The 15,452-nt window shown below is 45.1% G+C and overlaps 2 protein-coding genes across 16 annotated transcripts in view; one reads left to right on the top strand and one right to left on the bottom strand.

The window, feature by feature from the left end:
* Positions 1 to 3,043, top strand: part of LOC106600872 (microtubule-associated protein tau) — a 40,546-nt gene extending 37,503 nt beyond the window's left edge. For all 10 annotated transcript variants that reach the window (XM_014192613.2, XM_014192616.2, XM_014192614.2 and 7 more), the window contains one exon: positions 82 to 3,043. In XM_014192613.2, the coding sequence (XP_014048088.1) occupies positions 82 to 294 (213 nt within the window). In that variant the 3' untranslated portion in view covers positions 295 to 3,043. The remainder of the gene's footprint in view (positions 1 to 81) is intronic.
* Positions 3,044 to 3,198: 155 nt separating this feature from the next.
* Positions 3,199 to 15,452, bottom strand: part of LOC106600871 (KAT8 regulatory NSL complex subunit 1) — an 83,088-nt gene continuing 70,834 nt past the window's right edge. For all 6 annotated transcript variants that reach the window (XM_045714965.1, XM_014192607.2, XM_045714968.1 and 3 more), the window contains 10 exons: positions 15,034 to 15,232; positions 12,251 to 12,422; positions 10,717 to 10,908; positions 8,762 to 8,938; positions 8,259 to 8,425; positions 7,990 to 8,114; positions 7,581 to 7,638; positions 7,213 to 7,325; positions 6,168 to 6,450; positions 3,199 to 5,948 (listed from right to left, as the gene is read on the bottom strand). In XM_045714965.1, coding sequence (XP_045570921.1) covers positions 5,691 to 5,948; positions 6,168 to 6,450; positions 7,213 to 7,325; positions 7,581 to 7,638; positions 7,990 to 8,114; positions 8,259 to 8,425; positions 8,762 to 8,938; positions 10,717 to 10,908; positions 12,251 to 12,422; positions 15,034 to 15,232 — 1,744 coding nt within the window. In that variant the 3' untranslated portion in view covers positions 3,199 to 5,690. The remainder of the gene's footprint in view (positions 5,949 to 6,167; positions 6,451 to 7,212; positions 7,326 to 7,580; positions 7,639 to 7,989; positions 8,115 to 8,258; positions 8,426 to 8,761; positions 8,939 to 10,716; positions 10,909 to 12,250; positions 12,423 to 15,033; positions 15,233 to 15,452) is intronic.

Below are 15,452 nucleotides of genomic sequence, written 5' to 3'. Positions count from 1 at the left end.
ATTACACATGGAAGATTTGGCTCATCACTGTTGGTGCCCTTGCTCGCCATTCACAAAATGTATCAATCTTCACTCCTGCAGATTGAAAGCCACAAACTGAGTTTCCGTGAGACGGCGAAAGCCCGCACCGACCACGGAGCGGAGATTGTCCCGGTGGAGATCATCGCAGGCGGCTCACCCGCCCGTCTTCTCAGCAACGTGTCGTCCCCTGGCAGCCAGAACATGACAGAGACGCCGCCGCTATCTATGCTAGCGGACCAGGTCTCCGCCTCCCTCGCCAAGCAAGGCCTGTGATTCGACCACGTCCCTCCCTGAAAAAGCATTGTAGGTTACCAAGGGAACCAACCACGTGATAAAAAAGAGAAACGAAGAGAAAAAGAAGCACCTCACTGAGTCTCCCTTCCTCCTTGAAATTCAAAGTCGCTCACAGGATTTGCCGACCGGGGATATCAGTCAGGGCAAAGGGGTCCGTTAATGAACAGCTGTTTATGGTCTTGATAGTTAGATAGACACAGGTAATGAAAACATATATACGTGAAAGAAAAGCAACATTATTCTATACCCATAAAAACGCAGCCAGGCCTTATAAAGACATTTACCCTCCTTTCCATTTACAGTGCAATTAATTGGGCTGAACGCAACTGCTCGCATGAAAATATTGCACATTACTTTGCTTATTGCCATGCAGTGGATGTTTGCATTTGCTCATTTATTAAGCCTTAAAATGTGAAGTAGCCAAAGACTCAACTCTTTTTCTCAACTAGAAAAGATCAGCTAAATTAAAGTGACACTGTACTATACCATTCAAATGATACTAGGTGCCAAATAGACTTGCCCTTTCGTGCTTAAAACACTCCGATATTCCCCAGTTGAGAAATCCGCGAAGATTTATTTACGGTATAATGAAATTCGAACGTTGTTGTAAACAGTTGCTGTGATGTAATGAATAGCGTGTAGGTAAGTAAATTGACTCTGCCTTTTGAGATGATTAAAATAGACATTGTGAAATTATGAAATAAACAATTTTCATGAGAAGGACAATTACAAGAATATTTAACTTAGAGTTAAAGCCCATGCATGTCCTGCTCAAAACATATCAAGGAGAGGATCCCATTGCTGAGCAATTTAAATCAATTAAGTAATCAATTAATTATGGAGTAATGGAGCTACATTGTGCATATGTCAATCAATTGGATAAGATTGCTCATTTGAAGTTGAGAGGGGGTTTTGTGTGTATGGTATAGTCTACGTGCTGATATTTTGGTGGTATATCACCAATCCTCACCAAGTTTCTTCTCAGCAGTGAGTCTGGATCTGAGTACCTCCCAGTTGATTTCTAGAATGGAAATCCATTCTAGACCATCTGATTGGTCCAGAGCCAGAACACACGTGGGTATAGGGGCGTTGTGAAATTTCGTCATTGGCTTTGATACTCTGATTGGTTAGAGATGATCCAATCGCTGATTACTTTGTTTTGTATAACACCCCTTATTTTGACGTCAACAACAAACGACTTGAATGATGGCTGTCTCAAGACTGCAGTATGTAGGAACGATTGAGCAGCGGAAGAATTCAGTTTGAGTGGTCAGGCACCTGAAATGCCACTGCACACCCACAACACACATGCCTAGACAAGTCTCAATTTTACCTGCATGAAATTCAAAACCTGATATAGGATGTGCTCCAAATCTCTACCCTACTCCCGAAGTGTGCACTTGCACACTCCCTCTGTCAAAGATGATCAAATGAGCACCCCCTACATACCCACAGCGCACTACTTACGTAGCGAATTTTAACTAAAGTAAATATTTCTTCGCAATGATAGAGCACTTTTTTTTTTACGCTGTAGATCAAACCTTATGTTGCACACTTTCTTTCCTACTAGTAGCCCTATTCTGTGGATGTAAGACATATTAAACTGCTATTTACGAATGCTTATAGATGCACCTGCTGACACCCTGCTATTATTTTTCTATACTCCCGACGCATTCTTGTTTTTGAAGGTAGTTTTTACACACTGAAGTTCTCAAGTCGACCACCACTACATGTGTGTGAATGATAACTGGCTGGCTTTCCTCCTCATTCCTCATGGTCAACATGAACATTATGTACTGAGCTGAAAATCTATAAAAAGGGGGTTAAGCGAATATTAATTGTTACGATTGAACAAATCTATTCAAGGTAAGACATGTAAGCATATTATCTACCTAAAGCCCCAAAAATACTCAAATCAAATGTTATGTCACATGCTTCATAAACAGGTGTAGACTAACAGTGGAATGCTTACTTATGAGCCCTTCCCAACAACGCAGAGAAAAATAAGGAATAAATACACAATGATTAACGATAACTTGGCTATATACATGGGTTACCAGTACAGAGTCGACGTGCAGGGGTACAATGAAATGGAGGTAGATATGTACATATCGGTAGGGATACTAAGACTGATATTCACGTTAGTCCACATATCCTTTAAGACCGTTTTAGAAAAGGTTACATAAAACAACACGATGCACCTTGTGTGGTGAATGATGTTCCGCAAAAGTGTAAGGCTGTTTTTTCCAAGTTAGTATATTATTTCGAAGCTGAAAATTGAAATGTCATGTCACTCTTCTAGTTTTTCCCAGGTAACCACACACAGTAAATTAATCTGAGGGAGTGGTTTCCTGATGTGAAAGGACAGCATAACCTCAACTTTTATTCATTAAACCTTTTAAGCAAACTGGTAATTGTACAGTTATTAAATCTGTTGCGACAAGAGGGGAAGAAAGTTGGTGCAAAGGGTGTTTAGGCCTAGGACGTAATGTCATTAATTTAAGGGAAGGAAAAGGGTAATTTGGGGCTTTTCAATGTAGTAAATACCTTTTCCCTTTTGCCTCAAAGGGAACAATGATACAAGTTGTTTCACCTTTCTCTGCTGAGTTTTTATTTTGACAGTCGTGATTGTCCTTATTGTGATGTGCATTTTATTAATATTTGGTTTACACCGATACTTGTTGCTGTAAACGTGGATTAGGAAATAAAGTCAGTATTGGAACAGCAATGTTAAAGGTTTCTTCTTTCCATTACATTTGTGAAGACGGTGTTTCAAAGAATGACAGGGGTATTTCCTGTCACACAGACCTCGTTTGTGAAATATGCAAGGGCTTTACACATGTAGAACGTACAAGCTCATAGGGAACACAAGAACACAGTTGATACAATATAATTCACTTTTATTTTGAGAAGAACACGCTGCCTGCCCGTCGGATTCATCAATCCATAAACTTTTTTTTTTGCCTCTGCATAAAGAAAGTGTTCAATATAGTGTACTTGTCGTGGCTTCTCCCTATACAATCAGGACAGCTACAGCCTGAACATCAAACATTTAAATTATTTACAAAATATACTCTTTTTGTACAAACTATTACATGCTAAAGGATATACCACTCACCCACCCCCATTCACCACGTTGGAAATTCTAAGTACGAAAATAGCCCAGACAATACAATATCGGCTTTTCAACGCTAGTCAAACCCTATTGTACATCGAAACAGTTTCTGCCCGGTGGGTCCTCCGATCCCCACTCGCAGACAGAAAACCGTAGTGGATAGGCGGGACTTCTGTGAGGAGAAAGGGACAGGCATCGATGGTCCCTAGAAATAAGAGTCCGGTTTGTCTTTCGTTCGGTCTGGACAGACACGACTCCCGTGGGAGAATTATTCACCAGGGAAGGCCTCACATTACCTCCTCGAAATGAGACAGCAGAATCAAGGAAGATGGAGACAAAAAGGCTCAACTGAACAGTGATGTGAATGATTTTTTTCCCCCCGCACATTTTTTTTCTTCTTGTGAGACTCAAACACAACTCATGACATGATTCCATACTAGCGGTAATTGGAACAAGAGCAAGGCATTGGTTGAGGCAGGCTTACGTTTAGCTAACTAACATGTGGTTTTGACTGCTGGGGCAGAGCATGAATCAGACGCACAAAGTGACCAAGTAGAAACAGCCAGGCTCAAATTGACTCCAACTGAAAGCCCTACGTGGGTGATGGCCACAGCCTTCTGACTCAAACATGAGGCTTTCTGTACAATACTCCAATTCATCTGCAGGGAGGGACAAAGCAGGGGGTGCTGGGAACTAGGGCAGCTGATGGCAGATCTGGGCTGTGTTCAGTAGGTACCAAAGTAATATAATGGGCAGGGATTACCTGGACTTGTCCACCATTTCAGAACATTTTGTTTGCTCTAATGAACACAACCCAAACTTAAAGAGTTTTGTTTTGCATTGTTACATGAAAATCATTTTGACTTAACCAACATGACATTTGAACCCCCAATAAAACTCAGAGCTTGAGAGATTTTAATCCAATTGTGGAACTGCATTGACAATCCAACAGGTACATTGACATCTGCCTTGTGCAATTCCAAAAACAGATAGGGACACAGGACCGAGACAAATTAGGAACATTTACATATTTTTGTCTCATGTTTTCTTTTACTATACCGAGTGACATGAAATTGCATGGCAATTATGCATTACAAGCTGGAAACATTGCATCGGATGTGAACTACTGCAACTCGTGTCAATAGCTAGGGTACAGAAATGTAAAGTGGAGCAAATAATGAAGGGCCTTGATCCAAGATGAAGCCAAAATACTACATTAAAAAACAGGAGCTTTCTTTGTAATTGGAACCCAACTGCACGCGTTTAGTGATTTCTTGCACATTATCCAAACCAAATCAGAAAAGCGTGAAATAAGGGCACGCACAACACATCGAAAATTAAGACAGAAATCCAATATGCACACAGTTGAACAAAGACACTGAAATCAACTTCTACAGGATCATTCCCATGTAGGGGAGGTGATGTGTTTTTTTATGTCGTTATATTAGTTAACATATCCACATGATTATTTATTTGCTTCACTTTGGCTTGGCTGATTGAATGATCTATTCAAACTAGTGTATGTGTAATCTCATATTGAGGGTGGTGTTACTTGCTGTGCTAATTTTATACACTGCCCCAACAACCACTTGTGCCATCAGTCTATGTGACGGGATTGAAAGGAAATATATTATTAAACCTATATGTAGAAAACAACTATACCAATGCAGACAAACCGAGATGAAAGAAAAGCAGACATCAAAGAAAATGGCAAACTGATTACTACTACAGCTCTGTGAAACAAGTGCATAAAGGAACATTTCAGGTTCACTCCGATTCTCTGGGGAGGGACTAATATTATTAGGTTGATTCAAGGGGACAACATAAGCTATGACAACAAGGCATTGCTGTTTTGTGTTTTACTCACTCCATTTTACATTGACATGGGGTGGGGAATAGAAAGCTACAAAGGTACACACACTGCCTGAGTGGCTGCTTAGCCCTCAGCCCATTGACCCAGAAACAGGAAGCAACTCTACGTCCTGCTCATCACAAATTCAGCTTTCAGTCTAATTTCTCTCCTTTTTTCCCCATTCACTTTTATATATATTTGTTCATTTCGGTGACCAAGAAAAGAAAGAACAAAACTGATTTCTGATGGGGGTCTCTGTCTATGTTCACTAAAAACTGTGAAAGAATTTGACTGATGTTTGAATATCAAACAACAGGAGTCCATTATTCCATTGTTGATGTAGTTCTTGTTTTGAGTCTTGTGAAAGAAAAAAAAGTGACGAGTCCTTTATGCGGGGAGAGCCTTCGTTCATCGGTGGGAGGGTCTGGTGAGAGTGGTGGTGGTGGGGAGGGCTTTCTGCTTGCTGCTGTCGTCAGGGGGAAGCGGCGAGGGGGGACCCCCGGTGTCAGACTCCGATCTGGACGAGCCCGTCTTGCATCCGGAGATGTGGCGCATGGTTCTGTAGGGGCGCTCCTCGGCGTTCCCTGGCTGCTCCTCGGGCTCCGGCGGCGGGTCGTTCTCCAGGGGGAAGCTCCTCCGGTCCCATGGGTGTACTGGGATGGGAACCTGGAGAGGGAGAGAGGAAACTCACGTCAGAGACTGGACACAGGGCTATCACTCACTTATCAAAGATGATCGGTCTGTGTATATTTATACCCAAAGGGCTGGTGCCTTCTCATATATCCTCTACAATCTGCCACAGTATTCACAAAGACGGCATGCACACCGATTAAACACCTGACGTGTGTGTATAGTACGAAAGTGTATGTGCTACGAGGAGCCTACCAGTTCTTCGTAGGTTCCGTCAGGTGTGGAGCAGCGCGTGTCTTCGTTGGAGAGCAGGCGGTAGGAGTCCCTGGATCCTATAGGGGTGTAGGAGTACCCTCCTGCTGTGTAACACCCTGGGGCGTAAGGGTAGGACTGCAGGTCGGGGCTGGCCGGGGAGCAGGGGGAGGCAGCGCTACCGTAGTCCTGCAGGGCGTGGAAGTGGGCTGTGTCCGGGGAGGAGGGGTTGTTGCTGCCCAGCAGGGGAGTGGTGCGACCGTCCGACCGGCCACTGACATATGAACTGGAAGGGGGGGGAAGAGGGGAGTTAACTTGACAACTTGACATGAAGAACAAAAATTAAGTCTTCAGCTAGACTTCAATTGAAAAGAAAGGAGAACAATAGCCTTAAGTAGAGAAACCTATCATCTAGATTCTAGAAGACCAAAGGTCAAATAGGGGCTGCTTATATTTTTCCTGTTTCACTGCATGTATGAGTGTGTGAATTGGAAATTCTTTTTTTGTTGTTGAATATCCCAACTCCCCGAGACACCCTTGGAGAGTGGGGTCAAGGCCAGCGATCATGGCGACGCTGGAGCAATTAGGGTTAAGTGCCTTGCTCAAGGGCACGGTCGGCAGATGTTTCACCTAATCCGCTCGTGGGATCTGAGAACCAGCGACCTTGGCCCAACACTCTTAACCGCCAGGCTATTTGCCAAGATGTTCCCTGTGCTGCACTGCAGTATAACATACTGGACCAGGCTATTTTAGGGAGAAACGGTGCAAAAAATGTCAAGGTTCTGAGATAAGAGAATCACAATCAATATGCAGCTCAGAACCTCATCTCTGCTACAGATCACACCAAAAAGACTGATTTCTGGATTAATAAAGAAATTAGAAAAACCTCCACATACACTGCTTCTTGGAAAAACTATGGGGAGTGGGTGGATTAGGGCAGACTGTGTGTGTGTGTGTGTGGGTCTTGAATTGGGGCAGTTCATGCTGCAGGGGTGTCTTCTTGCAACTCATATTGTGGGTATGGGGTGTTTTGGCGTGTGTTACTGACCGGCTGCCTCTCCTCTTGGCAATGGCGCTGGCCGTCCAGCTCCAGCGGGAACGCTCCTGGTCCTCGCAGGACTGGTGCAGCTGGGAGAATGCAGTGTCTGTCAGGTCCTCAACCTGGAGGGAGAGAGGGAAAGAAAGATCAGCCATCCAAGTTAGTGCTGTAACACGTTGGTTTGGTTATTACCATTAAATGTATTACATTAGAGCGATACGGTGAAACCGAAGCAGTTATTTGGAGGTTGGTGGCGGCTCTATCTAGATGTTTGACATCTTTGGGCAACTAAATCATACTCCTGGTCTGCATCAGTAAACTACACCAACTGAGATTCTGAAAAGGTCATACCAAGAAAAACATTTTTTTTTTTTTACCTCCTCAATGTCAGCCTCCTCAGCGATTGGCTTAGCACAAATGTCAACCTCCTTCCAACTGCAAAATGGAAGCCAGATAATTAATACATCAGTAATTCACCACCCGTGTGTGTGTGAGTATGCGTGTTCAAGTGAGTGAATGTACAGCTGATGTGCGTAGCTCTGGGCAGTCTCTCTTAGGCACAGATTTAGGATCAGCTTACAGTCTCCCAAATCATATCCTAACAATTGCTATTTGCCCTTCTGGACATATCTATGGATCAGCATCACAGTCCCATATCCTAACCGTTATTAATCTATTAGATGGGGGAAATTCCCAAACTGACTCTGGATCGGTGCTTAGTTTCCTGACTCTAGGCAACTTCCCCATGCCGAGGTAGACATGGCGGCCATTTTGTGTCTTGCGTACCTGGGGGTGAGGATCTCTTTGTACTGCAGTTTCTCTACGCGGGTGGTGGCAGCCACAGACATGGGGATGACGATGTTGTTGATATCAAAGGAGCTCTCTCCCCTCCTCCTGCGGATGGGCTGATGCTGTACGGGGTAGAAGGGGAGTAGGGTCAGTCACTGTCAATCCAACTGCTAAAATACTTCTACAAATTACTTTACCATTATTGTTTCAATCACATAGTACATGCATGCGCACACAGCTGTACAGGCCAGCTGTGTGTGTCGTACCGGGGTGCTGTTGTCCCTCAGGCTGCTGTTGAAAGAGGTGAAGGGCATGGAGCAGGTCTCTGAGGAGGCTGACAGCTGTCGGAGCAGGGAGCTGTGGGTGGGGGTGTGGAGCCCAGCAGATAGAGACTGGCACAGACTGCCCCCATCCAGGTACAGCTTAGGGGTGTCTGAGGAGAGGTCAAGAGAGAGCGAGTATGGGGGAAGAATAAGAGAGTAGAGAAAAATCTCATGAAATACACTGGAATCCTCCCAGATTGATATAAATCCATCTCTCAAGTACTCAAGCCTTAAAAATTCAGTAAGTGACACTGGATAAAATGGATACGGAAAAAAGAATAAAAAGTTTAAGCGATATGGAAAGGGTCAAACGTACAGTGAAAAACGGTGGAGGTGTCTACCCTTCAGAAGTCAATTGAGCTGCTCAAGCTATGAGACAGGTGTTTAGGGAGAGGGAAAGATAAAGAGAGAAAGAGAGGAAAATAAACAGACTGTAGGCAACTTACTGTCCATCCGGTCCAGTGAGTGTTCTCGGGGCCTCTTGCGTGCGTGGCTTTTGTCGTAGGGCCCATGGCCCCGCTCCCCTCGGTAGTGGGGGCGGCCCTCCAGCTTGGTGGACCCCAGCAGGCTGTCCAGCTGCTGCCTGTGTAGCTTCTCTGAACGCACCTTGTGGTGGGACAGGCCTGGTGAGGATGGAGCAACATGGAGGGTTAGGCAGTGTGTATGTTTTGCACACACACACACACACACAGGGATATATTGTATATTACATGAATACAGTTTTCTACTTTAGCCACGACCAGTCAATATACACTGCTCAAAAAAATAAAGGGAACACTTAAACAACACATCCTAGATCTGAATGAAATAAATGGGGGGCCCCACACCATGACTGACCCACCGCCAAACCGGTCATGCTGGAGGATGTTGCAGGCAGCAGAACGTTCTCCACGGCGTCTCCAGACTCTGTCACGTCTGTCACGTGCTCAGTGTGAACCTGCTTTCATCTGTGAAGAGCACAGGGCGCCAGTGGCGAATTTGCCAATCTTGGTGTTCTCTGGCAAATGCCAAACGTCCCGCACGGTGTTGGGCTGTAAGCACAACTCCCACCTGTGGACGTCGGGCCCTCATACCACCCTCATGGAGTCTGTTTCCGACCGTTTGAGCAGACACATGCACATTTGTGGCCTGCTGGAGGTCATTTTGCAGGGCTGTGGCAGTGCTCCTCCTTGCACAAAGGCGGAGGTAGCGGTCCTGCTCCTGGGTCGTTGCCCTCCTACGGCCTCCTGATGTACTGGCATGTCTCCTGGTTGCGCCTCCATGCTCTGGACACTACGCTGACAAACACAGCAAACCTTCTTGCCACAGCTCGCATTGATGTGCCATCCTTGATGAGCTGCACTACCTGAGCCACTTGTGTGGGTTGTAGACGCCGTCTCATGCTACCACTAGAGTGAAAGCACCGCCAGCATTCAAAAGTGACCAAAACATCAGCCAGGAAGCATAGGAACTGAGAAGTGGTCTGTGGTCTCCACCTGTAGAACCACTCCTTTATTGGGGGTGTCTTCCTTATTGCCTATAATTTCCACCTGTTGTCTATTCCATTTGCACAACAGCATGTGAAATTTATTGTTAATCAGTGTTGCTTCCTAAGTGGACAGTTTGATTTCACAGAAGTGTGATTGACTTGGAGGTACATTGTGTTGTTTAAGTGTTCCCTTTATTTTTTTGAGCAGTGTATATATATTTCTGATTTTGTCTAACAGTGTTAATTGACTGTAAAAACATCCTGATGAAGTAGACTCCACCACAACACTAAAGCGGTCATATTTTCAGCCAGGTCTGTGAGTGGGTCTGCGTGAGCGGAAAAACGCAAACAAAACTGGCTTAGAAACGTACATTTTAACCTTGTGCTGCAGAGCTCTGGATTATGTAACATTGTAATGAAATGATTATCGGTGTATCATGCTCCATCCATCTGTGCTCTCTGAATAGGGTCCATGCATTTGAAGCAGAAAACTACCGAAGCTTCTTCAATCAATCGCACAGAGGAAAGCGCTTTGTCATTTAGGCAGCTGAGTCACTGTATTTACCAGGAAATGCTGGGCCTCATACACCTCACACCTGAATACTACAGAGTACCAAAGAAAATAAACTTGTTATGTAGGACTGAGAATTGTCAGGCTGGTGGGGCCTCGTACGTTTCGTGTTGTTACACAGGTATATGAACAGCCAATACCGATCATATTAAGAGCTTTGCAAAACTAAGAGAACCTTCCTGTATGTCGCCTTACAGTGTACATTTGGGTCTGTAACGTTACACAACGTTTAAGGTGTAGAAAATTAACATGCTTAGGAACAAATGGCTATACGAGCCTTCCACACTGGGAGGCAATACCCCGGTGCTTGGCTTAAAGTCTCAGCCTTGGTTTTTTTGTTGAGGTGATGAGGCTTTACTTACGGACTGTGGAGAGGAGGGAGTTGGTCATCTTGTGTTTGTCTTTGGGGGTGAAGGAGGCGGAGGGGTCGTGGGGGCGTCCCACGGAAAGCTTGTGCTTCAGGGAGAGCTTCTTCAGGGGTTTGATCTTCTCCAGCGGCCGGCTGTTCCAGTGGGACTTGAGGACGCGCTGCAGGTGCAGACTCATCGTCACGTCTGCACAAACACACAGAGGGAGATGGGGGTTTGTGGTTAGTAGCAGATAAATTTTTTTTATTTTTTTTATAAATCATCTTTATAAGCTCTTGGCAAGAGCTCTCAAACTATGTTGTTTATGACTTACGACGTATCGATAATTCACTGTCCATATAGTTCGGCTGATCATTTCCTTTTACTTGTGTTTTACATCAAATGGTACGTTTGTTTCTGCATATGTACCAAGATGTTCAAATAAACCTACCTACACAGGGCACATTGTCCTGGCAAAATAGAAACAAACCACCAATCAGGTATCGAGAACTGTATAGGCGTAGATTCTAGGGGAACTACAGATCAGATCAAACTTGTAAAAACTACAAACCCCATTAACCGTGCACTACTAAAAATGGCCAACACCATTGTGTGTGCCAGCTACAGCAGCCATATTGGACCCCTCGCTACCACCTACAGACAGTAGCACTGAATGGTCAGACTGCATTGCCTTTTCAACTACCAGCCATCCCCTCTCACCAGTTGACCTAGTTCTGACTGCACCATCCATCTCCAGCCAGTCCTTTATACCTCATTACGCTGCAGACTTTTGACGCTTTCACATCTCTCAGGCCTAGCTAGCTAGCTAGCTCCTCTCATGTGGAAAAGGAACATCTGGGACTGCGAGAGAGGGCGAGGGTGGATGCAGTGAGCAGCAGTGGTTTGACAGAGCGTCAGAGTGGATTTCTCCCGCAATCCACCAGGGGGAGGACTTCAGCAGTCCCAGACTGGAAGCTCTAGAAGCCCCTCCACCCCCGCCAACCCCCCTGAGGATTTGGCCTGCTTTCATCCTGCACTCTACATCCTATTTCCCCCTGCCTTTAATCTAAGCACTGGCAGGCCCACATCACAGGTCCGGGCCACAGGCCTTTACTACAGCAGTAGAGAAGTGTGGGAGGGAGCTCACTAGTGGAAATCAGAGTCAGAATGAAATACACGGAACATGACATGTGTGGAACAATGCCCCTTGATTGGATTGAAGCTGGTGGTGCTGCTGCAAGTTCTTGATACATCAAAGCTCCAGCTCAAATTCTGCCTAGAAAACAGTCTATATAATGTGGTGCGCCTAAGTAGTCAATACTGGATCGTTATCACTTATAAACCAACTATGCTGCTCCACTACCCAGCAAGCACAAGCTGGCACAGCAACCTCTGTCCCTTGTTAGCCAACCCCTAGCCCTTGACCCAGGGCATGACGAGGGCAGAGCTACTTACAACAGTGAGAGAGAAGATGTGGTGTAACGTAGCTACAAGGCGTACGTTGTCGCCGGCTGGAGCGGGTTTGGATGTACCAACCGATCAATCTTACCGTCTGTGAGGGAGAGGATGGGGTGCACGCAGGGGTCGAACTGGGACAGCCTCTCCAGTAGAGGGCGCTCATACTGGACATCAGAGGAGGAGAGGGTGCGGCCGCCACACGTCATACACTGGGGGTTGACCTCGCAGCCGCAGCGAGGACCCGGTACGCTCAGCCTCTGGCCCTGGAGAAGAGAGGGAGGGGAAGGGAAGGGGGATGGTTCTTTAAACCTATTTAACCAGGTAGGTCTAAGTAATCGAGTGAGTGCAAATTCTCAATGCAACAACAAGGACAAACGGGTAAGATCCAGACACATGGGGAACATGTAAACAGAGGGAAACCATCTCTGAAGTAGCTCGGATTGAGCTAGTCATCATATTCCTGTTCCAACAACAACATACTGTTGCACATCAACACTGCGTCTAAAGTCTCTAAAAAATTAAACATGGGTACTTTCTACAACGCCTGCCTTCTTGTAAGGCAAACAAAATGGGACCAGATTCAATTGTTTAAGAAATAAAAACATAGATACATAGCACCACTAGCTTAGCTTTTCCTGCCATAACGTAGGGTAACGCCTTTGAAACTGTGGCGGTGCTGGTTTAACAAGATAAGCCAGAGTTCCTGTTATGTTTAACGCTTTAACAACGATCTGAAGCGCTAGGAGCTGAGCGGAGAGCTTGTTCACAGCCCGTTCCCGTTATGGCAGCGTTTCCTTTTACTGAACAGAGCACGAGTGTTGATCTGGGATAAGCTCCCCCTGTCCAGTCAAACCGCTTTGAGTTGTGGGCGTCTGTCAGGCAGCTCCTCCTAGTCCGAGATATAACGCCGCTGCTTTAAACAGAACACAAGTCAGCGGCATTCAGCCCTACCTGTGTCGTTGAAGACTAGCCACCTGTTCCAAGGCCACTTCACATGGAGGAATACACCTCTTTGGAGAATGCAGAGGTAGAAGACATCTAGCCTATACACACACACACACAGAGGGTGTGTTCTCTCTCTATGAGAGTTCGAATGCAGATCCTTAAAATGTACTGGCGTGGAGGGCTGGCAGTCATTCACCACTAACCCCATATGCTGTAGTCAGTACATTGACAAACACGTACACTCCCCACGTGTAATCACACTTAATGCTAGCACAAACACAGACGCTCGCATGTCCTTTCACACTTGTAACTCAAGACACACACAGACCGGCATACATTCACTTTTTTTTTTGCCACTTGCCCTTTGGACAAGTAGTACCGACTTTGTATTTGTCCGAAAGCTCAAGTCACTTGTCCCCCAAATAATTATGGTCTGTAACACCATGGGCTAAAAGGGAGAGCTAAAAACCGCATTGTATGATGCAAGGAATCACTTTACAAAATACAATTATCATTATTATTACCATACAGAGAACCGCAAAAATGTAGGCTACCCTCTGCCAATAGGCTTCTTTGCATATGCAAGCCTGTCTGAAAATAGAACACTGCCCCTTTAAGGCTCTCCTGGAGGATGGTTGGCTGACAAAATATTGCAACATCACAATTACAACTAATAACTGTCTTTATAACATACTTTCCTAATTTAACGAATCAGGGATCAAATGGCTAAAGTTGGCTACCTCAAGCAAGGTAACTAACAAATACGTGTTTATCTGCCTTGTAAGGCTAAAATATTCAGGCTTCAGTGGAGATCTACTGACAGCATTGGGAATCATTTGTCATTTGGGCTAGGTCTAATCATACACACATTTTAACGTTGTCAGAATGACACGACCAATGCTTAATATAACTTTCCAAATGTGTCAAGATTTATTTCTCAACTCTTTTTGAGTACTTGAGAGGCAGTTTTACAGCAGCAATATTTAGCTTTGGTTTATTAACACACCCGTTCATTATTCACGACGAGTGCTGCTGGAACGTTTAAAAAAATTTGTAGATAGTAATTTTTTTAGGACATCGGACATGACAATGACATTAATATGATGCTTTAAGCTAAACAGTTAACTAGCCAGGCAACACCATATGTTTTGAATTGGTTCTTTAGTTTATCGGTTGTCCATCGTTATTTTACAGGCCTTCCTGCTGTAAATGTCTCCCCCTCTCTCCTCGGACCCAATCACACTGGAACACACCAGGTGATGCCCACGCCATGACTTTTCAAGGATTTTCAGGATCATACGAACCCTGTTTGCTGACCAAAGGTATGCTATACCTCATCAAATAACACACTAACTAGCGAGGGATATGAGCAAACGTGGCTACGTGCAGTTCTGCGCTTTGATCTCAAAAGTGATTGACATACCCCCGCCTGTCGACGCAATATAATTCTATTCTGATGCGCTCTGCATAAATTGGGAGAACAGAGCACAAAAACGCATGTGGAGGATACTCCGGTCCAATTCTGACGTGTGTATTTGTTTGATACTGTGATTGTTTTTACTTACTACAGTATTCTATATTCTGCTCGTCGGATATTTATTTTTACGTGCCCCGGACAGGCGGTAATGTCGAGCCGTGAACAAATGTACACACACACACCAATCCACCACCCATGAGTAAAAGGACACACATTGCAGATGGCATATCCTTATAAACACACACGTAATATATAGGCTATACACAGACACAATATCAGCCGACCACTCTGTAGTTCAAAGAACACTGAGCCATACCAGCAAACAATACACCCATTCGCTACCCAGTAAAAAGAAGAAAAAGAGAGCTGAAAACACAATATGACAATGTAGCAGTGAAAGCACACCAACACAAAAACATTACACACACACACAGTAAAGCGCGCACACCAACCTTGCGGTTGAGGTTGGTGACGGTGCTGGGCCTGACGAGGCGTCGTCTCTTGCAGCTGAGGAGGGGCCGTGTTCGGGCCGACACACACGTGTCATCCTGAGGGGAGCACAATAGCTGGGGCTGGGACGAGGGCTGGTTCTGCTGCTGCTTCCTCAGCTGCTCCTCCGGGTCAGAACCCTCTGGAGAACCAGGCCGCAGGCTGGAGGGAGGGACAGTTACTCATCAATACTACGCTACACGAAAGAAGACAGAGAAACCCTGTGAATCTACCTCCACGAGCTGCTGATAAATATTAGGGCTGAGTGATTAGTGCTTTTTACGGTCGGTTCGCTTTCGATTATTTGGGTTGAATGTTGTAACACAGAAAATAAAACGATTCATAAAAGTCCCATGATGGTAGTGACTGCCCATCAGTACTG

This window comes from Salmo salar, chromosome ssa03 (genome assembly GCF_905237065.1).
Source record: "Salmo salar chromosome ssa03, Ssal_v3.1, whole genome shotgun sequence".
NCBI classification, from domain to species: Eukaryota; Metazoa; Chordata; class Actinopteri; order Salmoniformes; family Salmonidae; genus Salmo; species Salmo salar.
Note: the sequence above shows the minus strand (reverse complement) of the source record. Positions and strands in the feature narration are given on the sequence as shown.